The following is a 26,347-nucleotide window of genomic DNA, read 5'->3' as shown; positions in this document are numbered from 1 at the left end:
CACCAGGTGGGTCTTGATTCCTTACTCCTGAGGCCATTGCAATGAGGCAGCAGGATGCATCTCCTCATGAGAGGTGATCAGAGACCCTTCCCTAGAGGAGAATGGGATGCCAGACGAGCCCCCAAATAGTTGGAAATAAGAGCTCGGAGTTGCAAAGAAAATGAACTCTCAAAAGACTTCTCAGCAAGGCAAATTTACTTCTGAGAAGGGTGCTGCCTGCGCCAGTCATGATCGCAAGAGCACACTGAACAAAGGAGAAAAGTTTTTATCCCTAATGCAGCTTCTGTTTCTGTGTCCTTTCCCCATTGTCTGTAGTCGGACCACACAATGTAAGCTAACCCGATTGGCTAAAACTTGAAATTTTTCCAAATAGGGTAGATGGGGAAGAAGGGGTAGGAGTGGTAAAACTTTTCCAAACAGGGTAAACTGAAACATTTAAATGCGTAACTTGTTTTTGTTTTGTTTTGTTTTGTTTTTTTGAGACTGAGTCTCTCTCTCTTGCCCAGGCTGGAGTGCAGTGGCGCGATCTTGGGTCACTGCAACCTCCACCTCCCGGGTTCACGCCATTCTCCTGCCTCAGCCTCCCGAGTAGCTGGGACTACAGGCACCCGCCACCATGCCCGGCTAATTTTTTGTGTTTTTGGTAGAGACAGGGTTTCACTGTGTTAGCCAGGATGGTCTCAATCTCCTGACCTCGTGATCCACCCGCCTCGGCCTCCCAAAGTGCTGGGATTACAAGCGTGAGCCACTGTGCCCAGCCTAAATGCGTAACTTGTAAAGAAAAGAAAGGAGGGGAGGGAGGGATTGTCCGTTAAGGCATGTTTGGGCATGTTTAGGCATGGCAAAGATGGAAAGGCTTGTTTAGAGAACAAGAATGTATCTTTTCTAGCGATGTGAAATGACCTTAGTCGCTAAAAGAAACGAAGAAGTTTGAAGAGCAACTGACTGTTTCTGGCACCAGCTATTTGGGAGGCTAAGGCAGGAGAATTGCTTGAACCTGGGAGGCGGAGGTTGCAGTGAGCCAAGATCATGCCACTGCACTCCAGCCTGGGCGACAGAACAAGACTCTGTCTCAAAAAAAAAAAAAAAAAATGAATTACAAGCTAGGCATGGTGGCTCATGACTGTAAGCACTTTGGGAGGCCAAGGCAGGCAAATCACTTGAGGTCAGGAGTTTGAGACCAGCTTGCCCAACATGGTGAAACCCCATCTCTACTAAAAAAATATAAACATTAGCTGGGCATGGTAGCATGCACCTGTAGTCCCAGCTACTCAGGAAGGTGAGGGTGCAGTGAGCTAAGATCATGCCACTGCACTCCAGCCTGGATGACTGACTGAGACCCTGTCTAAACCTCGAAAGAATTACACCTTAAGTGATTCTCTTGGTTACCCTACAGTGCCATCACTTTTTGAGGATGAGCATTCACATAGACCTATATGCACTCATACACACAAAGTTCTTGCCAGTTCCAAGACTTGTGCTCTTTCTTGCTAAAGCACTACTCTAAGCTCTTAACTCTCACATGCAATGACCAAACCCCACACTCAACACTGAGTTCCTCAACCCTTCGAGCATTTCTCCTGACATGTAAGTCCTTAATTGTAGAAAATATTAAATGTCCTGCTTTAATTCAAATTTGGAAGGGTATCTGCATAGTGCTCACAGTCACCAGCATGCCAGGGCACCCTGGTTGAGAACCACTGACTGCTGTTTCACCAGAAATTACAGTGATAAATCTCTTGTTTTGTCAACTTCCCAGTCACAATTCTGTATCTGCCCCTGTACCAGACTTCTTAAAACCCCACATTTTGTGTCAATAGAAATGGCTGGAAACAAAGTCTTGAGCCAACTCTAGGATATCATCTCAAGTTCAGGTTGTTTAAAAGAATCCCACTAATTAACAAGCTAATCCACCGTATATAGTGGAGTGACCCCAGGAAATATTAGACTGGTTTAATTCTATAATATTAAGACCCAACAATCTTGAGTATGAAGAGACAATTCCATTTACACAGGTGCTCGTGAAAAGCTTCCTACCAAGTGATATGTATTTTTTTTATTCCCGAACCCACCCGCCCCCCAAGTGATATTTTGTATATAAGCCAACTTGGGGACAATGGAGGCAAGATGCTCTTATTTCACTGATGGCAAATGACCATCTTCCAGAGCCAGCAATCCATAGCTATGAAAGACCAAACCTTAATGCCAGTGGTTAAAAAGAAATCTTTATTTTACAAAATTAAAAACATAAATAGTATTTACAAGCATCTTAAATACCAGCTTATAATACTTGACATTTTCTAATCATTTCAAATTGAGTTTTCCATAAGCTTTTAAAATGCAAGACCATTCATTCACTTGAGTGAGTTACCAGTTTTTATTTCCACCAATCCAAAGTGGGTTTTGGTTTTTGAAATTGTCCATACTGTAGTCATTCAAAAAAATACAATATGCTTTTGAAATGACTAGCTTTAAAGAAAAAAGTCCTGAGCTTCCTACCCCAGTTGTGGGATATTACTCCAAAACAACTCAACCCAAATTATCTTACTGCCTGATTAAATGTAACCACTCTAGCTTTTTAAAGACACATTCCTGGTACATTAATCCATCTCCCTAACGTTTCAGGTTTGCTGGAAGGAAAAGTAGAGAAATGGAGTAGAGAAGTGGGAGAATCCAGATGACCATCTGAAATCACATTACTGAAAATACAACAGACATGACCCAAAAATCTGATCTTACTAGTTTCCTTCAGGATTAAATCCAGGATATTTTATTGTACAAAAATTTCAAATGATTTCAGATGATGCATATGTGACAGCAAACCTGAATGGCACAATGGAACACAGACTTAAAAGATGCTTCAGTGGTCAACACTCATTCTGGAGTTCTCATGAATGAAGGGTAGACAGATTCAGTAAAATTGTTTGCTTTTCAGTTTCATTATCTGGTCTTCAAATTTCAGCACAGAGCAATTCATTTCCATATAGTAATATGTAAAGAAAGACTACAAAAGTGTGAGGAAAGCAAATGTCCTCGAGAAGGGTCAGAAAAGGAAAGGAAGACTCAGTATCTACAACCCATTACATAAGAACACCATTTTGTTCCATTTTCCCTGGAAGCCCTCACAGCTCAGCTGAGAATCAGAGTAAGAATCTTCATTATCAGAGATTAGCAACAAATTTAAAAGAAAAAGAATGACAACAGGTAAGAGTTATATACATTTTACTAGTTTGTTTCAGACTTGTCCTGGATATTTAAAAAGGTGTCAAATGAGCCATGGATGCTGGTGGCAGGAGGCAACCAGAGAGGAGAGGCTCGAGTATGAGGAATGGGGAAGAGTTATTTACAAATTCAGAGCAAACTCCTCTCTTCTGGGTCTAAAATAAAGACATCTTTTGTCTTCAGTAAAACGAAAGTCTTTCTGCTCAATGCAGATGGTAGGTACAGTGTGCTCAAAAGAAGCATTTTCTCTTGGGGAAGATAAGTACACAGTCAGCACAGTAAGCACCACTCTGGGATCAGGCCCACCCTGCAGAGCCTGGTGCCATCACTGCTGCATGTTGTTGATAATCGCCAGGATGCTCATCTTCTCCTGGGCAGAGTCCACATCCTCATTCTGCTTCTGGGCCACTCCTGTGCCTAAGCCATAGAGCCGCCCACAGTACTTGGCATCATCAATGCTGTCCTCAAAAAACAACTGCAGAATGGGACAGAGAACCATGGTGAGAATTATGCTAGAAGTCATGACAAGTATAAATATTATCACATCTGGCCGGGCGCAATGGCTCATGTCGGGAATCCGAGCACTTTGTGAGGCTGAGGCGGGCAGATCACTTGGGGTCAGGAGGTCGACACCAGCCTGGCCAACATGGCAAAACCCCATCTCTACTAAAAGTACAAAAATGAGCCGGGCATGGTGGCACACACCTGTAATCCCAGCTACTTGGGAGGCTGAGGCGGAAGAATCACTTGCGCCCAGGAGGCAGAGGGTGCAGTGGGCCAAGGCCGTACCACTGCACTCCAGCCTGGGCAACACAGCGAAGACTCCATCTCAAAAAAGAAAAAGACCACTACCACATCACCACCTCCCAGCCTTCCTAAAGCCCTGAAAATATACCAAACTAGAAAAAAAAACTAATAGTATAGAAAGGCTCGGCCAGGCACAGTGGCTCATGCCTGTAATCCCAGCACTTTGGGGCGCCAAGGCAGGTGGATTACGAGGTCAGGAGTTCCAAGACCAGCCTGGCCAAGATGGTGAAACCCCGTCTCTACTAAAAATACAAAAAATTAGCCAGGCATGGTGGCAGGCACCTGTAATCCCAGCTACTTGGGAGGCTGAGGCAGAGAATTGCTTGAACCCGAGAGGCAGAGGTTGCAGTGAACTGAGATCACACCACTGCACCCCAGCCTGGGTGACAATGCAAGACTCCGTCTCGAAAGAAAAAAAGAAAAAGAGACAGGGTTTCACTCACTGCAACCTCCGCCTCCCAGGCTCAAGTGATTCCCTTGCCTGAGCCTCCCGAGTAGCTGGGATTACAGGTGCATGTCATCACACCTGGCTAATTTTTGTACTTTTAATAGAGGCAGGTTTCACCATGTTGGCCAGGCTAGTCTCAAACTCCTGACCTCAAGTGATCCACTTGCCTCGGCCTCCCAAAGTGCTGGGATTACAGGTGTGAGCCACCGCACCCGGCCTAAACCTTTCCTTTTAATGCAGTCTTTTCATGCTCCTTTCTCTATAGGAGAAAGGCTCTCCTATCTGAACATACTTTCCATGTATTCTTTTACTGCCAGTATCTCTGTGCTGCTGCTGTTTAACGCAACTGCTCCCTTCTCTTTAACAGGCCAGAGCAATGGGCTGGGCTTGGACTGTGGATTCAGCTGGACTCACTTGACCTTGGCAAAGTCATTTAAACTCCTTTTAAGCCATAGTTCCCTATCTATAAAACAGGATAATAGGGTTATTATGAGGAATGAGATAACGAACAGTAAGCACTTAACGCAAGGTCTCTCCACTGTGGCACTACTGGGGTAGGATAATTATTTGGGGGAACTTGTCCAGTGTATCACAGGATGTTTAGCAGCATCCTGACAGGTAGCACACCACCCTCCCCCACCAGATTGTGACAACCAAAATCATCTACAGATATTAACAAATGTACCCTCCAGGGCAAAATCATCCCCAGTTGAGAATCACTGACCTAGAACATTTACCAACACATGGTAACAGTTGTTTATAATTAAGAGTAACAAAGAGGAAATGTACTCTCCCTCTCTACAATCTTAGCTCTAAAAAGGAGATCCATGTCTACAGATCAGTTAATCTGATCCGGTCCTCAAAAGTGTCAACAAAATCAATATTTTAATTTTTCAAAGCAGCGTCTTACTCCTTCTACATCTTCGAATATATTTTAAAACCTGAGTCAGTGAGTAAAGAAACTAAAAGAAGAAATTAAGAGTCTAATTTTTACTAAGGGGTTATAGTAAACTCAATACAGTATTTATTTAATAATAATTAACAGAACTTACCATAATGTCAGTAGGTGGCCTAACAAATATATTTCTATTACAGGAATCAGAAAAAAAGCAAATAACTGAAAGGATTAGAGCTGCCAAGAACACCAAGTTCTGGACTTGGGTGTGCTCAAGAATACTTGGTTACTGGAAAGTAGCTTTCACGTCAGAATGCTGCTTTTGCCTCTCAAACATGTGACATGCAGAATACCATAACAAAAAACAACCACTTTCAAAGTGGCCATCAACTTGCTAAAAAAACAATCAATGTGGCTGGGCGTGGTGGCTCACGCCTGTAATCCCAGCACTTTGGGAGACCAAGCCAGGCGGATCACCTGAGGTCAGGAGTTCGAGACCAGCCTGGCCAGCATAGTGAAACCCTGTGTCTACTAAAAATACAAAAAATTCGGCCAGGCAGAGTGGCTCATGCCTGTAATCCCAGCACTTTGGGAGACCAAGGCAGGCAGATCACCTGAGGTCAAGAGTTTGAAACCAGCCTGGCCAACATGGCGAAACCCTGTCTAAACTAAAAATACAAAAATTAGTAGGGCATGGTGGCGGGCACCTATAATCCCAGCTACTCGGGAGGCTGAGGCAGAAGAAAAGCTTGAACCCGGGAGGCGGAGGTTGCAGTGAGCTGAGATCGCACCACTGCACTCCAGCCTGGGTGACAGAGCAAGGCTTCATCTCGAAAAAAATAAATAATAAATAAATAAATAATAAATGTTCAACAAACCTCAACCCACACAACAGACCATCCACTACCTCCTTAGCCTTCAGCAAGTTACTGCCGAGAGGCCTGTGATCACATTCAAGGAAGCTTACCTCTTTCATCCTAAAGAAAGCCATTCCTGTCAGCAGTGAGTCTGAGCCTGCCTGGTGCTGCCTTCCAATCCTCTGCAAATCCAACTGATCAGCAACTTCCTGAAGACCTCCCTGGAGATGTATGGAGAACAAAGATAATATTACAAACCCAACATGCCCCTACTGGAGTCAACTAAGTGCAGTTATGAGTTCACTGAATTCTAGCAAGAAGTGGGGACAGGCCATTTATTTAACAGGCCTTAGTAACCTCTTTTTAGCTCTTTTAATTCCCTTTTTCCAGATGCTATATTGTGCTACATCCTACATTTTGCTCCTTTCCATGTTGTTAATTTTTCCAGAACTCTGCCTTTAAAATCAGAATTGCAAGGCTGAGGAAACAGTAAATCCCACTCTAATTCTAGACAGCAAAGCTCTATGTCAACAAATTTATTAGGGTACCAAGTTCTAAAACTTTCTAGAGTTAAGAACTCCTCTAAGAATCTGTTATACCACAGACCCCATCCCTAACAAACAGCATTTATACCTTTTCATTAGGTTCATGGCCCTTGAGTGAAGAATGCCTGCTTTAAGATGACAGAAGCAGAGGGTTCCCTTCATGGCCAGGTTAAAAGATCGTTACCACACAAATATCTGAGCAAATCAGCTTTATATTATACCCTACCACCACACTAGCATCTAGTACTCAAAAATGCATGCTGAACACGTAACAATAAAGCAAAGTCAGCTTTTTTTCTGTCCTTCTTTTTGTTACTGGTATTAAGAAAAACATCATATACCTTAAGATTTTTGCAGCTCTTCATGAGGTATTTCACATCATAAATGGATGGGAAGAAAAGGTTCAGAATATGAAAGAATTCATGTTCCTCTTCTGGCAAACGAGAATCTGTAAGCAACTTTACCATATAGCCAAAATCATAGCCACTACAAGAAGAGAATAAACCACAGAGGTTAAAAAAGCAGTGGTTATCAGGCCCCAGTGTTCAACTATTTTATTTCTCAAAGCTTGTAAATGCTACTTCATGTTAGGAACTTTCACTTTTTCTGAGTAGTTTATCGTACTATAATCTGAATCTTTTTTTTTTTTTTGAGACAGAGTCTTACTCTGTTGCCCAGGCTGGAGTGCAATGGCACGATCTCGGCTCACTGCAACCTTCACCTCCCAGGTTCAAGCAATTATCCCTGCCTCAGCCTCCCAAGTAGCTGGGATTACAGGCACCCGCCACCATGCCTGGCTAATTTTTGTATTTTTAGTAAAGACAGGGTTTTGCCATGGTGGCCAGGCTGGTCTCGAACTCCTGACCTCAGGTGATCCGCCTTTCTCAGCCTCCCAAAGTGCTGGGATTATAGATGTGAGCCACTGCGCCCGGCCTATAATCTGAACTTTCTAATAACAACCTAACAGACTAATATGGGAGATATAAAAAAGTACCCAAGGGGTTTAACTGTAGATTCGATTCACCAAAAATCCAAAAGTACTGAGAAGTTAAAATAAGGAGAATTTGGCTTTCAAGTACCTAAGAAACTCCAAGACAGCCATTTAAAAGATAACCAAGTACTGTGACCCTCTCCACCCACCATATTCCCATTTGATTAAACCCACTGATAGCCACATGATAGAGCCAAATACTGTGTGAAACAAACCAGTATATGAGCGCCAGTGTTTTCTGAAAAACTGAAACATGGGCAACAAGCACCAGTCCAACTTCTGACTGCTGCTGATGAACAGAACAGTCACTAGGACTGCAAAAATGACTAAGAATTCAATTCCCTGCTCCAGTGTAGCCCAAAGTGAGAGAGAAATACACATTCCCTAGGACTGACCTATGAAATGAAAGCCATTTGACATTGTCACAGAGAACCACTCCTGATGTCATAAGCAGCTCTGCAAAGTGCAGTGTGTCAATCCCTTCCTCTTCATGCTTCTGAAACTGTAGTCCTGAGTTAGCAAGGAGATCTATGGAATCCTGGGAGTACATGTCCTCTCTAAAAAACAAGGTGTTTATTTATTAACTGGTGAATAATGAAACAGAAGTAGTGGCCACACTATTACCACCACCTTATAATTATAGTACAAGTATTTTTGAAACGCTTTTCCTAACTTAATAGATCAATTCACTCTTTCCAACATTCAAACAAGCATGCAAAGTAGATCATCATATTTCTGTGACAGATAGAAAAATGAGATTTTCCTCCATAAATTTCCTAATTATAATAGGTACACATTTGCTCATTATTAAAAAAAAAACAAACAAAAAAAAACACCAGGCAAAGTGGTGCACGCCTGTAATCCCAGCACTCTGGAAGGCCAAGGCAGGAAGATCACTTCAGGCCAGGAGTTCCAGACCAGCCTGGGTGACAGAGCAAGACTCTGTCTAAAAAAAAAAAAAAAAAACACACACACACACAAACAAAGATTCGCCAGGCATGGTGGTATGCACCTGTAGTCCCAACTACTCCGGAGGCTGAGGTGAAAGGATTGCTTGAGGCCAAGAACTGGAGGGGGCTCACACCACTGCACTCTAGTCTGGGTGACAGAGCAAGATCCTGTCTCAAAAATAAAATAAGTAGGCCGGGCATGGTGGCTCACACCTGTAATACCAGCACTTTGGGAGGCTGAGACAGGCAGATCACTTGAGGCCAACAGTTCAAACCAGCCTGGCCAACATGGTGAAACCCCGTCTCTACCAAAAATACAAAAATTAGGCCAGGCGCGGTGGCTCATGCCTGTAATCCCAGAACTTTGGGAGGCCAAGGTGGGCAGATCACGAGGTCAAGAGATCAAGACCATCCTGGCCAACATGGTGAAACCCTCTCTCTACTAAAAACACAAAAATTAGCTGGGCGTGGTGGCGCACGCCTGTAATCCCAGCTACTTGGGAGCCTGAGGCAGCAGACTCACTTGAATCTGGGAGGCAGAGGTTGTAGTGAGCCAAGCTCGCGCCACTGCGCTCCAGCCTGATGACAGAGCGAGACTCCCTCTCAAAAAAAAAAAAAAAACACAAAAAAACAAAAATTAGCCGGACGTGGTGGCATGCCCTGAATCCCAGCTACTCAGGAAGTTGAGGCATGAGAATCACTTGAACCCAGGAGGCAAAGGCTGCAGTGAGCCAAGATGGCACCACTGTACTCCAGCCTAGGAGACAGAACAAGACTCTGTCTCAAAAAAATAAATAAATAAACTTAAAAAAAAAAAAAAACCAACAAGGCCGGGTGCGGTGGCTCATGCCTGTAATCCTAGCACTTTGGGAGGCTGAGGTGGGTGGATCACCTGAGGTCGGGAGTTCGAGACCAGCCTGACCAACATGGAGAAACCCCAACTCTACTAAAAATACAAAATTAGCAGGGCGTGGTGGCACATGCCTGTAATCCCAGCTACTCAGGATGCTGAGGTTGGAGAATCGCTTGAACCTGGGAGGCAGAGGTTGCAGTGAGCTGAGAAAGCACCATTACACTCCAGCCTGGGCAACAGGAGCGAAACTCTATCTCAAAAAAAAAAAAAAAACCAACAAAAAAATATTGAGGCACAGATGGTGGGCAGCCAGCTAAGATGACCTGACGCGCCTTCCAGCTGATTCAGGCTGCTTGCCTCAGACTCAGAGACACTGCCACCATGGCCAGTCAGTCTCAGGGGATCCAGCAGCTGCTGCAGGCTGAGAAATGTGCCACTGAGAAGGTATCCAAGGCCCATGAGCAAAAGACCCAGAGGCTGAAGTAGATCAAAGGAGCAGCTGAGGATGAAACTTAACAGTACCACCTGCAGAGGGAGGAAGCGGTCCAGGCCAAGGAAGCCACAGCCCTGGAATCCCAGTAGCTGCAGCACTCAAGTGGCATAGGAAGCCCAGAAGAGGACCAGCCTCCAGACCTACTTCTGGCAGAACAAGGCTTGGATAGCCTCTTGGCCACTGTCTGTGACACTGGCCAGAAATCCATGAAAACTACAGCATAAATGGAAAGGAGTGGGAGAAAGGAGTGCCTGTTCCATGAACTGGCATTTTAGATGCCCTCAGGGAACATAAAGCTTTGGCAAAGCTCAAGTTATATTCTTATGAAGTAAATAGGTCGGGTGCGGTGGCTCACAACTGTATGTAATCCCAGCACTTTGGGAGGCCGGAGTGGGTGGATCACGAGGGTCAGGAGTTAAAGACAAGCCTGGCCAAGATGGTGAAACTCCGTCTTTACTAAAAATACAAAAGTTAGCCAGGCATGGTGGGCACCTGTAATCCAGCTACTTAGGAGGCTGAGGCAGAGAATTTCTTGAACCTGGGAGGTGGAGGTTCCAGTGAGCCGAGATCGCACCACTGCACTCCAGCGTGGGTGACAAAGCGAGACATTACCTCAAAAAAAAAAAAAAAAAAAGAAAAGGCAGTAAATAGGTGGGGCGTGGTGGCTCATGCCTGTAATCCCAGCACTTTGGGAGGCCAAGGCGGGCGGATCACAAGGTCAGGAGTTCAAGACCAGCCTGGCCAACATGGTGAAACCCTGTCTCTACTAGAAAAATACAAAAATTATCCAGGCATGGTGGTGGGCGCCTGTAATCCCAGCTACTTGGGAGGCTGAGGCAGGAGAACTGCTTAAACCCGGGAGGCAGAGGTTGCAGTGAACTGAGATTGCGCCACTGCACTCCAGCCTGGGTGACAGAGCAAGACTCCGTTTCAAAAAAAAAAGAAAAGGAAAGGAAATAAATGATTTCTGTATATTACATAGCAGGTCCCTTCACTTCTTGGAGAGTAGCAAATCTAGCTTCTTTGTACAGACTTACAACTTAACTAAAGCTTTTATATTTTAAAAAAGACATTAAAAATTTTTTTTCTCTTTACCTCGTATTTCCTAGAAATGTAATGGGTATGTGTTGTCTGTTCTCCTATGTCTTTTAGCTCAAGCAACACATGTATTATTGTTGACTTTTTCCTTCTTATATCTAGTGAAAGGAAAAAAGTTCTTCGAAGAAAGAAAGAAATTAAGTTTTCTTTTTCCCTAATGCTTCCATGAAGGTCAGGGGCTTTATCTATGAAAAAGTAGCAAATAGTTATTTGTAACCCATGTGAAGCAACAGCCAGCCTTAAAGTAGTCTATTCCTGCTAATGGTTCAAACAATGAATACTAGTGTAATTGAGCTACTTGTAGTTTCTCTTAATCAAAATTACTAGATGACAGAATTAAATAAATTGTAACATGTTATTACTTGGTATACAGATGATTATCTAAAAGACTGTCATGAAAAAAGCTGAAAAAATTAATGGTCATATAATGCTACCCCACAGATCCAACACCTTTGTTTACAGATCTTCGCAGACTATTTTCTCTATCTACACATACACACCTACATCCCTTACATCTCTACATCACAGACCATCTTTACAAATCAATACTCATCCATTGTAACACTGTCATAATATTCCACTCTAAATTCAACCACAGGAATTATTTATAATACCATGTAATACAAAAGTAAGGAAATCAGCTAAACGACTCCTGTTCCACTAGACTTTCACTTGCTTTTCATATAAACTTGGGTTAGACAATAAGAAAACCACTGCAATCTTGCTTTTTTCCACTAAATTAAAACCAATGATGAATCACAAGTTTCTTTTCCACTTAAATAAACATTTTTTTTTTGTTTTGCTTATTATAACTAGGCTTCAATCCCAAGTAAACATTATTTTTTTTCTTTTTCTTGAGGCAGAGTCTCACTCTGTCACCTAGGCTGGAGTGCAGTGGCACAATCTCGACTTACTGCAGCCTCCACCTCACAGGTTCAAGTGATCCTCCCACCTCAGCCTCCTGAGTAGCTGGGATTACAGGCACCTGCCAGCACACCCAGCTAATTTTTTTATTTTTAGTAGAGATGGGGTTTCACCACATTAGCCAGGCTGGTCTTGAACTCCTGGCCTCAAGTGATCCAGTGATCTACCCACCTCGGCCTCCCAGAGTGCTGGAATTACAGGCGTGAGCCACCACGCCCGGCCGCAAGTAAACATTATTTTAAACCCAAACATACTCAAACCACTCAGTGAAATAACTCATTTTTCTTCCTTGTATTATATTATTTTTATGGTACAAACTACAGGCTTTGACAATAAACTAAAAAATGCAGTTAAAGGAAAGATCCAGATGATCTCCCAAAATTACTTGAACCTCAAGGAAACTTCCAAAACATATGAACAACAATAAAAAAATTACTCCTCCCAGGAACAATGGCTCCACCTGTAATCCCAACACTCTGGGAGGCCAAAGCGGGCTGATCACTTTCTACAAAAAATTAGCTGGGCATGGTGGCGTGCACCTGTAGTCCCAGCTACTTAGGGGGCTGACGTGGGAGGATCAGCTAAGCCTGGGAGACTGAGGCTGCAGTAAGCCATGTTCGCACCACTGCACTCTAGCCTGGGTGACAAAGCGAGACCCTGTATTGACAGGAAAAAAAGATTACTCCTAAATCATGAAACACTCCCGATGCCCAGTTAAACAAAGCAGGATACAATAGGAAGTACACTAACATCATTTTATGCAATCAGCAAAATGACAGTCTCCTCGAAATTTTCTTTGAAAATTCCTGGGCATATATCCAAAAGAGCTGAAGGCAAGACCTTGAAGAAATATTTGCACACCCATGTTCATAGCAGCAATATTCACAACAGTCAAGAGGTAGAAAAAACCCACGTGTCTATCAACAGATGAATAAACAAAATGTGGTATATACATACCATGGAATTTTCCACTGCCTAGGAGTGGAATTGCTAGGTCATATGGCAACTCTATGTTTAACCTTTTCAGGAACTGCAAAACTATTTTCCAGAATTTCCCCCAAAATTCTATATTCCCAGCAGCAATGTATGAGGGTTCCAATTTTCTCCACACCCTCAACAACACTTATTATGTCTTTTTGACTATAGCCATTCTAGTGGGTGTGAAGTGGTATCCCAATGTGGGTTTAATTTGCATTTCCCTCATGACTAATGATGTTGAGCATCTTTTCATGTGCTTACTGGCCATCTGTACATTATCTTTCAAGAAAAGTCTATCTTTTGCACATTTTTAGTTGGGTTGTTTATCTTTTCATTGTTGAGTTGCTGCGGTTCTTTAAGCAGGACTTCACTTGCTGAGATTCCCTGTTCCGTCCTCTGCTTCACCGCTCTATCCAACACCTACCTGGATTCAGTGAAAACAAAACTTAAAATTAACGCATTTATTTAGAAATCACTTACGTAAGGTTAAATTTGAAATTGAACTGCCAAGTATTGATTCCAGAAGGATACTCTCCCTTCTCATTTGTGAATGTAAGGCCCAGCTGGATAATTTTTAAAAGGTCAACATTGCACCGCAGAAGCTGATACTGGTAATCTATGGAACTACGAAATTCACCAATTGGTCGCACCACAACACCTGGAAATTCTGTGTCCTGGAAAAGGAAAAAGTCTCTCATCACAAGGTTTCACAAAACAAGTGGATGCTGAATTGGTAATTCATAAATAAAATTTTACCTCCATTTATAAAAGTTATGTGACAAGCCCCAAACTTGGGCACAAAATTCTTTTTGTGTTTTGAGATAGGGTTGGTCTGTCTCTGTCACCCAGGCTGGAGGGCAGTGGCACAATCACAGCTCACTACAGCCTCAACCTCACAGGTGCAATCAATCCTCCCACCTCAGCCTCCCTAAGTAGCTGGAACTACAGGTGCACACCACCACACCCAGTTAATTATTGTATTTTTTTGTAGAGATGGGGTTTCACCATGTTGCCCAGGCTGGTCTCAAGTGATCCACCTGCCTCGGCCTCCCAAAGTGCACAGATTACAGGCATCAGCCAACACGCCCGGCCAAAATCCTATCTTAAAATACTGATCTTGTTGATATCTACTGAAGAAGCACTAAAATCATGAAGCTTTGCACAACAACTTGATCCTAAACAAGCAGAATGTCAATAGAAAGAGTTGAGTAACTACAGGTAGATATGCAGTCAATTAAGAACATTCTAGGTAGAGAACAATATATGAATAAAAATACAAATACAGGGAAGTGAAACAGCCATTCAGAAAAAAATATAAAGAGACAGGCTTAGCTTGAGTGAAAAGACTGGAAGGAGCTCTGAATACCAAGCTAAAGACTTAACTCTATAATTTCTTTTTTTTTTGGGACGGAGTCTCGCTCTGTCCCCCAAGCTGGAGTGCAGTGGCACGATCTCGGCTCACTGCAAGCTCTGCCTGCCGGGTTCACGCCATTCTCTGCCTCAGCCTCCCGAGTAGCTGGGACTACAGGCGCCCACCACCATGCCCGGCTAATTTTTTGTATTTTTAGTAGAGGCAGGGTTTCACCGTGTTAGCCAGTATGGTCTCAGTCTCCTGACCTTGTGATCCGCCCGTCTCAGCCTCCCAAAGTGCTGGGATTACAGGCGTGAGCCACCGCGCCCGGCCAACTCTATAATTTCTAAAGCAGAAGTCACAAACTCCAAGCAGCTAATGTAAAGGAGTAAAGTTAGCTAGGTATGAAAATAGTACAAGTAATAGGGACTGGAGTAAAACAGAGAGCACATGCCCGTCTACAGGAGGCCTTTAATATTACCCCAATACTCATCTCTCTCTCTCCAGCCAGTGTCAGGCAGGAGTGGATAACAGATATTGCCAGATCTTCCTATTTTTTTTTCAGAGATGCCAGAAATCTGGAATTCAAGTGAGTTCTATTGACTTTTAAATGCTGGCAATAAATTTTTAAAATTTTTAATAAACATCGTATAGTCAAATTCACCATATCTGTGGAACAGCCGGGCCCTAGGGGATGACGTAACTTCTGCTTTAAAGACTTTCAAACAGAATAATGTTATAAAAAATCTAAGATACTAGAGGTTACATCCTTCTCAGAGACACTGGCTACCTTGATATTTCATAAAGCAACACAATCTTCCATCCAGTTTAATTAACAATGGCTTTAGCGGAACATACCCATTCTTTTTAAAATCTCAAATTAAACATTCCCTAAACCCATCCATATAAGAAGGTGAGTCAAGCTGGGCATAGTGGTATGAGCCTGCAGTCCCAGCAACCTGGAAAGGTGAGGTGGGAGGACTGCTTGAGCCCAGGAGTTCAAGGCTGCAGTGAGCTATGATTGCATCTGTGAATAGCCACCGCACTCCAGCCTGGGCAACAGAGCAAGACCCCATCTTTAAAAGTGAAAAAGAAGGTGAGTCAGAGTAGAGCTCCTTACCATGGCAATATAACTGTAACTGAGCACGATTTCTCGGATCTTCCTCATCTCTTCTTCTAGATTACTGGCCCACACTTCACAGATAACCTGGCTATTCTCCACAAGTGCTGCAGGCATCCTGAAGAAACCTGAGAAGTCGTCTTCAGCTAACTAGTTTTACAGTGCAAGCCAGACAATGTTTGGTCTGATCTAGATTGTAAAACATTTTAAAATCATGTAAGTTTACACACACATAAGATGTCAACAAAACAAAGACATCAAAATAATATTTTATAATCACTTCATTAGTTTAAAACATTAAGATTATATTTATTCTCCATTTTATATGATGGAGAAACTTTGTCAACACACACACACGCACACACGCACACACACACAGTTCTTGAAGAAACTGAAGTTATTGAAACTTCTGCCCAGCAGTCCTCTGCCACAGAAGTGAAACCACTACCCTAGTTTTTCAGCTCTCTGTAGACTAGACCAAAATAATCCCGTTACCACAAATACGCCCTTATCCATGACTTTCACATCACTTTGCACAGAGACCAAATCATGGAAACAGTCCTACAGGAATCATCTTAGCCATTTTCAATGTACCTGAGATCTCTGAAAACCTGAAAGAATGTGGACCTAAACTCTCACACTCAAGCCTTTGTACCCATATGATGAATACTGGCATGGGATTCTTCCCCCATCCCACAAAAGGAAATTATTTTTCTCTACAATCCCAAAGTCAAATACAACTAGAGGTAATAAACAATACCAGTGCCCCTTTAGATATACCAGTGCCTCTTTAGATTTGTGCAAACAGAGCATGAAGTGAGGGATTTAAGTGCTAAAAAACAATCCCACTTGCTAATCTGAACCCTAAAAACCACAATGCAAATCAGAATTTTAGTTAGTATTTACTTTTTTTTTTTTGAGATGGAGTCTTGCTCTGTCGCCCAGGCTAGAGTGCAGTGGTGCACTCTTGGCTCACTGCAACCTTTGCTTCCTGGGTGCAAGCGATTCTCCTACCTCAGCCACCCAAGTAGCTGGGACTACAGGTGCATGCCACCACGCCCAGCTATTTTTTGTATTTTAGTAGAGATGGGGTTTCACCATATTGGTCAGGCTGGTCTTGAACCCCTGACCTTGTGATCCACCGGCCAGTATTTACTTTTAAACACATAAATTAAAAAGAAACTATGCAGCAATTCAACAGTAGGACTAAAGATGGCTGGTGTAAATCATTCAACCAGAAACAGAATGATTCATGGTGTATTTTCCAGGAGAAAAATCAGGGAGGGGAAAGTATTCTGTGAGAAAAAAATTCAACATGATTGGGTCTCTGACTAATGCTGTTATTATTATGGCAAACAACGTACAAGGCCTGGTTATAAAAATACAAAAAAGCCGGGGATGGTGGCTCACGCCTGTAATCTCAGCACTTTGGAAGGCCGAGGCGGGCGGATCACAAGGTCAGGAGATAGAGACCATACTGGCTAACACGGTGAAACTCCGTCTCTACTAAAAATACAAAACGTTGGCTGGCTGTGGTGGCACGCGCCTGCAGTCCCAGCTACTCGGGAGGCTGAGGCAGCAGAATCGCTTGAACCCAGGAGGCGGAGGTTGCAGTGAGCCAAGATCGCGCCACCGCACTCCAGCCTGGGCGACAGAGCGAGACTCCGTCTCAAAAACAAACAAACAAACAAACAAAAAAGAGCTTATCATAAAGGCACTTACTTCTAAGGCAAGCCCACTGCATGGATCCACAACACAATAGTGGGCTCTAATGTATATATTTAAAGAAAATTTCCTAGAAACAGTAAAACGAACGTAAGTGGTTCCCAAGGGACAGAGCAAGGAAAATCTTTGCTTCCTATTTTCAAGATTGGCAGATGCAACAACGAGAATCTGGAGCAAAACAAAACTGGCATCATTTCTCTAAGAAACTTCTGAGAAATCAAACTGTTGGTTTGCCAGCAAACCTTGAAGATTCCATTTATTCAAGGTATCCTATACTTCCACAGATTTTTCTCTGTAATTACAGTAATTAAACTTAAGTAGACTATGTGGTATCTCCCCCAAAAAACATAGTAGAAACTTCTTAAAGCCAGAATAAATTTCTTCTCTTGTTTTTGTTCTATTACAGGCTTGCAGAAGAACAATAAAGATCGGGAAAAGAGAGAAGTTCAGAATGAATGTGGAGTAAATTACACTATCTGACCATAATTCAGAAAATGTTTCGACTCAGAATTTTAGATTCCTAAACTTGCTTAAGATTTCTCCCCTGCAAAAGGCCTTAAAACCATTTTCTATACCCATATAATGTTAAATCGGTGGTACTTCCTTATTTCCCTAACTGAAATAATACCCTTCATTTTTGGTGTCATTTCAAACATAACCATAACTACTTTGGAGCAAGTGGGTGTATCACTCCTGAGTTTTTGAGAGATGTTTCCATAAAAGCAAAAGCAACAACAACAACAACAAAAAACCCCACACAACCAAAAGACGCCTTTAACTTCCATTTAAAAGAGAATTGGTTTTTAAAAAGCTAACCACTGTTATACATATCTGGCATATATATGGGGACTGCCAAAGCCAGACAGTTGGCAAAAATATGTAAGCCATTTTTGCTCCAAAGTTAGCTAGGATCTGTGGGGAAGTAAACAATAGCTTGCAAGCCCCTGAATGTAGTGCCACTCAAAAATTAAAGAGGAATCGCACTATGCACATTTAATTTAGCAAGTCAAATTACTGCATATGCTGGCCAAAAAATAAAATAAAACAGCAACTTAAATACCAGCAGGATAAGGGCAGTGGCTCACACCTGTAATCCCAGCACTTTTGAGAGGCTGAGGCTGCAGAATCACTTGAGCCAGGAGTTCGAGACCAGCCTGGGCAACAAAGTGAGACCCCGTCTCTACAAAAAGTACAAAAACTTAGCCAGGCATGGTAGTGTGTGCCTGCAGTCCCAGCTACTCAGGAGACTGAGCTGGGAGGATCACTTGAGCCCCAGGAAGTCAAGGCTGCAGCAGTGAGCTGTGATTACGCCACTGCATTCCAGCCTCAGCGACTGAGCAAGAGCACGTCTCAAAAAAATCATCATCATCATCATCATACCAGCAATTCTGCCTGCCACTTTCCACTTTGTAAGCACATGCTCCAAAATGAGCCTAAGATAGGGGTTTGTCTTCCTCCTTTTAAGCCTCCTCAGGGCAAGCATCTCACAGCGCATCACAACTCTATGGCTTTCAAATATGCTTATTTGCACAACACAGCCCCTAAAGGTAATCTAATTACTTATCTGGGTTACAACCAAAGTAACAGTAACAAGTTTCAAAACTGAAGGAAAACCCGTCCAGGATGTAGTCAGAAACAGGATGCTAATCTCAAGCGTTGCACCTTCCTAGGAATTTTTAAGGATTAATTTTTATTACATACAATGTTTGCCTCACGGGCTGACTTAAAAACTTGACTCCCACATGAGCTACACAGAAAACTGTGCAAGAAGGAAAGGTTTTCACAAACACACTCACACCTATGAATTACTGAAGTTCCTGCTCTGTGTTGACCTGCAGTGCAGTATGTTCAGATCGCTCCCGTTCATCTACGGTGTAAACTTCTCCAAAACATAGCTCCTTATTTACACAGGAAAGCTCTGAAGGGCAACTAATGATAAAGCCACAGGAAAGTTTTCTCTGCAAGCAATCAAGGCCTTGCTCGGGAAAAGAAACGTTGAGTCTGATTTTGTTCGTTTAAGCCCAAGTGTACAAGGAAACAATAAACATCACTTCCTTATTCTAGAGGACTGAACAAAGGCTCTGCCGTGCATAGATATGATAGAAAAGGAAGTGGCACGTTTGAAGAAATAAATAGCAGCAGCGTTTAAGAGGATCCTCTGACCCTCCCTTACCTCCAAACAGCGTCTCAAGGCACTGCCCTGGATTGAACCGCAGTTCAAACTTCTTAAAACCACCCGAATGGCCCAGGTCTGTGAGTTGGCTCCTCCATTCATAAAGCCATAGAACACCAAGAAAAAGTTATGGGGCCGCAAGAACTAAGGAAGAGGCGGCGATTTAGAAGGGGGAGGCCCGCAAGATTCCAAATTCAGGTCCTCCTCCCTACTACTCTGTCTCCCATCATCATTCTCTTCTCGTTTATCATCATCCTTCCACTTCAAATCACACTCAGTCCTCCTCCTTCTGACACGCCATTCTTCTTCTGTTTTTGTTTGTTTGGTAAAGCAAAGTTAAAATTACGGGCCTTAGGACTAAGATAACTAAGTTCGAAGCCAGGCCAGGCCACGTAGTAGTCGTGTGTCCTTGCATAAGTCACTTAATCTATTTCGTGCCTCGGTTTTCCTATCTTGTAAAATGGGTTTTGATAACAGTACGCACCTCGGAGGATTGGAGTAGAAGTTAAAATGAAGCATATGAGATGCTTTGTAAAGTCCCCGCACATACTACTCGAATATTATCGTGTGACGGTGGCCATTATTATTACTACTCTTTGCTGGGGTTCCTCTCCTCCTCACACACCCTGCCCCTTACACACGCCCCCACGCCCCTTCCCCCTACAGACCCCCAATGGTCTCTCACACTCTTTCATCTTACGCTCCTCTTTCCGGTAAGCGCAGGCCCGCTTACCGGGACCGACAGGGCCCGCGAAGCGCTGGCTGGCGGGCTGGCGGGCTGACTCCCCGACGGCGGCGACGGCGGCGACGGCGGCGACGGCAGCCCCTGGCCCGGAGCTCTCTTCCCTCTACCCCGGATCTGCTCCTAGAACCGAACGAGCCAGTGAGGTGAGCGCCCCCGTGCCCAGAGCGGTCTTACGTGCCTCCCACCAAACAACCGGACGGCACCACTCTACCCACCCGATCCGCCCGACTCGCCTGCTCTCTAGAGTCACTCCAGACGCGCGCGCGCCTGGTCACGCCCGCTCCTCCCCTTTTGCGCGCCCCTGCGACTCCGTGCGTGTTCGCTCTGCCTGTGAGGTCGCGGGAAGCAGCGCGCAGGCGCAGAAGTAACAGGGCGCCGCCGAATAGGTGGGGAGTGGCGGCCTGGAAGCACGCTTGCGGAAGACGGCCCGCCTGCGGCCCTCTTCTCGTGATTAGTTGCGCTCGCTCAATTTAATCATGATTCTTACTCCTCCATTTTAGTCCTCTTTCCGAGCGAACAAGGAAGGGGCGTGGTCTAGAACTAGCGCCCCACCCCCACCCCCCCGCCGTGGGCGCGGCCTGGAAAAATCCAAAGGCCGAGGAAAGGGCGTGGCCCTTCGAACAAACCCCTCGAATTACCACGCCCCCTCCTCTTGGCTTTGAAGGACCGTTAAAATCGTTGGCACGAAGGGATTTGTGAAGAGGCTGACGGAGAAAGAGGCTGTCGCGACTTTCTGTTCTAACATGGCCCCGTAGATGTCTCACTTACAAAGCATCTATCTTACGGTTCCTTTCTGGCAAACAATTAGTTGGGGGTGGGGCGGCTCCCCAAAGCCGAATGTGGGTGACGTCCGCCAAGGCCCGCCTACCTCCCGGCCTCACCGAGCAGAGCGAGGAACATTGCCATAGCAACTGGCCCGCCAGGGTCTGCTCGAGTTACAAAGAGGACGGCGCCTCCCGTGGGCACGGCGCCTGGCCAGCGCAGGCGTCGCCGGGCTCTTCAGAGCTCCAAAATCTTTGCGGACGCGCAGGGAGCTCTCCAGATTTTAGTGTTGAGACCCACAGGCTCAGGCCTCGCCCAGGAGCTTCTGAGGCCCCTCTGCCAGCCCCTTGGTTCCCTCTTAATCCTGCTTGAAGAGAGGGCCCTTGACCGACGCCGGCCCTGGGCAGCGTGTGGCCAGCTGGGGCGCGCCTCCGCCTCGTGTTCTCCGCGGTGGGAGAGCAGACAAAGCGCCGGCTTCCTGCACACAGTGTCGGCGGCGGGCCGCCCTCAGCCACTCTCGCCAGCGCTCCACCCCTGTTCCCGAGAGGACGTGGGGGCTGCCCCAAGCACGGTTCTAGTTCTTGTCTCAGATGCTTGTACTTGAGAGGCTGTTGATAAGAAAACGGCAAATGTACCCCTAGTGACGAAGAGAGGGGCTTCTACTATTCACTTTGCACTTTTAAACATTTCCCCCTAAGGGGATTCTCCAAAATCCTCCAATTCCTAGGCTGGATGCCGAGCTGGCCTTGAGCGGCAATTTCAAACGGGATTCCCAAAAGCTATTCTCCAGGGAGGTGAACTAGCTCCAGCCTCCAGGATAAGAGCATCAAATGAACTTTCCGAACTCCAGTCCTCCTCTTCTCCCCCCCAAATGAGTGTCTAGCTCCTTATCTGCAAAATTAGGTTACGAATGGCTGTCGTGAGCTTGTGAAGATTAAATAGTTAATAATTGGAAAAACACCCCGCACCGAGGAAGATATAAAAGAGCGTTCAATAAATGGCATGTCTCAGTTTGCTCTCCCTAAAACAGTCGATTTGGGGCCGGGATTGGTGGCTCACTGAGCCTGTAATCCCAGCACTTGGGGAGGCCAAGGCAGGCGGATCACCTGAGGTCAGGAGTTCAACACCAGCCTGGCCAACATGGCAAAACCCCGTCTCTACTAAATAATACAAAAATTAGCTGGGCGTGGTGGAAGGCACCTGTAATCCCAGCTACTCCGGAGGCTGAGGCAGGGAGAATTGCTTGAATCCAGGAGGCAGAGGTTACAGTGAGCCTAGATCGTGCCACTGCACTCCAGCCTGGGCGACACAGCAAGACTCTCTCTCAAAAAATAAAAAATAAATAGTGATTCCGTTGAGGAATACACTGATAAAGAAGGCAGGCAAGTGCCCCATCCACCAGTCAGTTCTATGGGTTTCTTTTTTTTTTTTTTTTTTTTTTGAGACGGAGTCTCGCTCTGTCACCCAGCCTGGAGTGCAGTGGCGCGATCTCGGCTCACTGCAAGCTCCGCCTCCCGGGTTCACGCCATTCTCCTGCCTCAGCCTCCCGAGCAGCTGGGACTACAGGCGCCAGCCATCACGCCTGGCTAATTTTTTGTATTTTCTTTTAGTAGAGAAGGGGTTTCAATGTGTTGGCCAGGATGTTCTCGATCTCCTGACCTCGTCATCCTCCCGCCTTGGCCTCCCAAAGTGCTGGGATTACAGGCCTGAGCCACCGCACCCGGCCTAGAGTGTTAACGTTTTGAACATTGGATATGATGCTGTACTCATGGATATCGCAAAATTAGAATAATTTTCCAGAAGTCACTGCTTCCCAGTCGGAAGGACGCCCCTAATGAATGAGAGGGTAGTTGGAAAAGAATATATTCAGTTATATCATTTCATATTTGAGAAGAAAACTCTATTGCTTTTTGAGATGAGGGTCTTGCCACGTTATCCAGGCTGGTCTTGAATCCCTGGGCACCCAGCCTCAAGTAATCCTCCTCACTCAGCCTCCTGAGTGCCTGGGATTACAGGTGCATGCCGCTGCTCCTGGCCCCTGTTGTTTTTGAGCTGCAAACTATAGAAAGTCAGGTTCGAACAAATCTCATTTGGGAGGGTACACGTTTTTGTTTTTTTGTTGTTGTTGTTGTTATTTTTCATTTTTTTTGAGATGGAGTATCGCTCTTGTTGCCCAGGCTGGAATGCAATAGCGCGATCTCGGCTCACCGCAACCTCTGCCTCCTGGGTTCAAGCGATTCTCCTGCCTCAGCCTCCGAGTAGCTGGGATTACGGGCATGCACCACCACACCCGGCTGATTTTGTATTTTTAATAGAGACAGAATTTCTCCATGTTGGTCAGGCTGGTCTCGAACTGCTGACCTCAGGTGATCTGCCCGCCTTGGCCTCCCAAAGTGCTGGGATTACAGGCCTGAGCCACCACGCCCAGCAGGAGAGTATAAGTTTAAGAAAATTGAGAAGGCCAGGCGCGGTGGCTCACGCCTGTAATCCCAGCACTTTGGGAGGCCAAGGCGGGCGGATCACGAGGTCAGAAGATCGAGACCATGCTGGCCAACATGGTGAAACCCCTGCTCTACTAAAAATACAAAAAAATTAGCTGGGTGTGGTGGCACACGCCTGTAATCCCAGCTACTCGGGAGGCTGAGGCAGGAGAATTGCTTGAACCCGGGAGGTCGAGGTTGCAGTAAGCCAAGATCACGCCACCGCACTCCAACCTGGTGACAGAGAGAGACTCCATCTCAAAAAAATAAATAAACAAAATTGAGAAACACTCGTTATAAAATGAATGGGACCCCTTAAGAACCACACAGCTGGCCGGGCGTGGTGGCTCACGCCTGTAATCCCAGCACTTTGGGAGGCCTAGGAGGGTGGATCACCTGAGGTCAGGAGTTCAAAACCACCCTGGCCAACATGGTGAAACCCCGTCTTTACTAAAAATACAAAAATTAGCCGGGCATGATGGCAGGTGCCTGTAATCCTAGCTACTAAGGAGGCTGAGGCAAGACAGTCGCTTGAACCTGGGAGGTGGAGTTTGCAATGGACCAAGATCATGCCATTGCACTCCAGCCTGGGCAACAGAGCCAGACTCCATTTCAAACAAAAAAAAGAAAAAAAGATAGGATGGAGAGAAAACCCAGGAAGGCTGGAGAGCTTCTCACTAGAGAGATGCTCTTCTCTATAAGGCTTGCTCAGCAATCAACTATTTACTGAAGACCAGTGTTATTAGTGCGAGAGTTACTACTGCCATGGAAATACATAAAGACCCTATATGAAATGATTGTAGGAAAAAAAGTACCTGCTACTCCAGGGAGTGTTGACCACTTAAGCTAAAAAAGTTCAAGAAGAAAAGAATTAGGCCGGGCACAATGGCTCACACCTGTAATCTTAGCACTTTGGGAGGCCAAAGCACTTTGGGAGGCTGAGGCAGGAGTATCACTTGAGGCCAAGATTTTGGGACAAGGTTGGACAACATAGCAACACCCCATCTCTTAAAAAAAAAGAGAGAGAGAGAAAAGAACTGGAGGCACAATACTTGACAGGAACAGGAAGGAAATTCTGGGTGAGAGGATTAGCGTAAGCAAAGATATGGACATGGAGACAATAGGAAATAGGAAAAAAAGTTTCTGTACATCATAGTAAGTGAACAGTAAATGTTTGCACATGACAGTGATGCTTGGCATTAGAAAGTAGGAAGGAGGCCAGGCACAGTGAATCATACCTGTAATCCAACAATTTGGGAGACTGAGGCAGGAGGATTGCTTGAGTCAGGAGTTCAAGACCAGCCTGGGCAACATAGCCAGACTCTGTCTCTCCAAAAATGTTTTTTTTTTAATTAGTGGGGCATGGTGGTGTGTGCCTGTAGTCCAACTACTTGGGAGGCTGAGGTGGGAGGATCACTTGAGGCCAGAAGGTTGAGACTGCAGTGAGCCATAGTTGAGCCACTGCACTCCAGCCTGGGTGACAGAGTGAAACCCTGTGTCTAAAGAAATTTTTTTTTTTTTTTGAGGTGGAGTTTCGCCCTGTCGGTCGCCCAGGCTGGAGTGCAGTGGCGCAATCTCGGCTCACTGCAACCTCTGCCTCCTGGGTTCAAGCGATTCTCCTGACTCAGCTTCCTGAGTAGCTGGGACTACAGGCGCCCGCCACCACGCCTGGCTAACTTTTGTATTTTTAGTAGAGACGGGGTTTCACCGTGTTAGCCAGAATGGTCTCGATCTCCTGACCTCGTGATCCGCCCGCCTCGGCCTCTCAAAGTGCTAGGATTACAGGCGTGAGCCACCGCACCCGGCCAAGAAATTTTAAAAAATAGGCCAGGTGCAGTGGTTCATGCCTGTAACCTCAGAACTCTCACCTGAGGTCAGAGTTTGAGACCAGCCTGGCCAACATGGTGAAACCCTGTGTCTTCTAAAAATACAAAAAAAAAAAAAAATTAGCCAGGCGTGGTAGCAGGCGCCTGTTGTAGTCCAAGCCACTCTGGAGGCTGAGGCAGGAGAATCGCTTAAACCCAGGAGGCGGAGGTTGCAGTGAGCCGAGATTGTGCTACTACACTCTAGCCTGGGCAACAGAATGAGACTCCATCTCAAAAATAAAAATTAAAAAATTAAAAAATAGAAAGTAGGAGGGAATAGGAAATAATATCATCTGAGAGGAGCCAAACTAAAGTGAGTCTTGGAAGTCTGGTAGCACAGGTTTGTTCAGTGCACAAGATAGACTTGGTCAGCTGGAAAATATAGACATTCTGCAATATCTGGAATATTGAAAAAAATTAGTATCTTTGAAAGGAGAGATGAGGAAAAACATGACAAGTTGTACAAAATGTAATTAATTTGTGAGCAAGCATTGAATGTTTACTGAGCCCTTGCTTTGTGCAACGAATTAGGCAAGGAAAATGAGGAAGACATGGTCCTTTATTGGCCAAATAAAGTATGACACATCTATACAATGGGACGGGAGGCAGCCATTAAACAGAACATGGCAGCTCTTAAGGGTACTATATGGAGCAGTCTCCATGTTTTGTTGTTGACAGTTTTATTTATTTTAGAGACAGGGCCTCATTATGTTGCCCAGGCTGGTCTCTAACTCTTGGGCTTAAGAAATTCTCCTGCCAGGCCAGGCACGGTGGTGGCTCATGCCTGTAATCCCAGCACTTTGGGAGGCCGAGGTGGGCAGATTATGAGGTCAGGAGTTTAAGACCAGCCTGGCCAATATGGTGAAACCCCATCTCTACTAAAAAAAAAATACAAAAATTAGCCGGGCCTGGCAGCGCACACCTGTAGTCCCAGCTACTCGGGAGGCTGAGGCAGAAGAATTGCTTGAACCCAGGAGGCGGAGGTTGCAGTTAGCTGTGATCATGCCATTGCACTCCAGCCTGGGTGACAGAGCAAGACTCCATCTCAAAAAATAAAAAAAAGAA

At 45.0% G+C, this 26,347-nt stretch overlaps 2 protein-coding genes across 19 annotated transcripts in view; one reads left to right on the top strand and one right to left on the bottom strand.

Moving 5' to 3' along the window:
- Positions 1-2,203: 2,203 nt before the first annotated feature.
- On the bottom strand, positions 2,204-20,315 carry CNOT8 (CCR4-NOT transcription complex subunit 8). 15 transcript variants are annotated; one of them, XM_055387275.1, is made up of 8 exons: positions 20,131-20,312; positions 19,090-19,232; positions 15,533-15,721; positions 13,542-13,735; positions 8,161-8,322; positions 7,116-7,260; positions 6,340-6,450; positions 2,204-3,697 (listed from the first exon to the last, which is right to left on the bottom strand). In XM_055387275.1, the coding sequence occupies exons 3-8, from the start codon at positions 15,647-15,649 to the stop codon at positions 3,548-3,550; spliced, it is 879 nt and encodes a 292-aa protein (XP_055243250.1). In that variant the 5' UTR covers positions 15,650-15,721; positions 19,090-19,232; positions 20,131-20,312; the 3' UTR covers positions 2,204-3,547. The 15 variants fall into 15 exon arrangements, with proteins under 15 accessions (XP_055243250.1, XP_055243248.1, XP_004042928.1 ...); XM_055387273.1 differs by having other exon boundaries at positions 20,116-20,310; XM_004042880.5 differs by lacking the exon at positions 19,090-19,232 and having other exon boundaries at positions 20,116-20,315.
- Positions 20,237-26,347, top strand: part of FAXDC2 (fatty acid hydroxylase domain containing 2) — a 39,533-nt gene continuing 33,422 nt past the window's right edge. For all 4 annotated transcript variants that reach the window (XM_055387270.2, XM_004042876.4, XM_055387272.2 and 1 more), the window contains exon 1: positions 20,237-20,318. The gene's annotated coding sequence lies outside the window, so the exon portion shown is untranslated. The remainder of the gene's footprint in view (positions 20,319-26,347) is intronic.

Source organism: Gorilla gorilla, chromosome 4 (genome assembly GCF_029281585.2).
Source record: "Gorilla gorilla gorilla isolate KB3781 chromosome 4, NHGRI_mGorGor1-v2.1_pri, whole genome shotgun sequence".
In the NCBI taxonomy this organism is placed as follows: domain Eukaryota; kingdom Metazoa; phylum Chordata; class Mammalia; order Primates; family Hominidae; genus Gorilla; species Gorilla gorilla.
This window is presented reverse-complemented; position numbering and strand designations above follow the sequence as displayed.

Excerpts from the sequence above, each read along its gene's own strand:
- CNOT8 (XM_004042880.5), bottom strand. The coding sequence starts at position 15,649 with ATGCCTGCAGCACTTGTGGAGAATAGCCAGGTTATCTGTGAAGTGTGG. Across the intron at positions 13,736-15,532 it reads GTTACAGTTATATTGCCATG|GACACAGAATTTCCAGGTGT; the intron begins GTAAGGAGCTCT and ends TTCCTTTTCCAG. Across the intron at positions 6,451-7,115 it reads AGAGCTGCAAAAATCTTAAG|GGAGGTCTTCAGGAAGTTGC; the intron begins GTATATGATGTT and ends ATACATCTCCAG.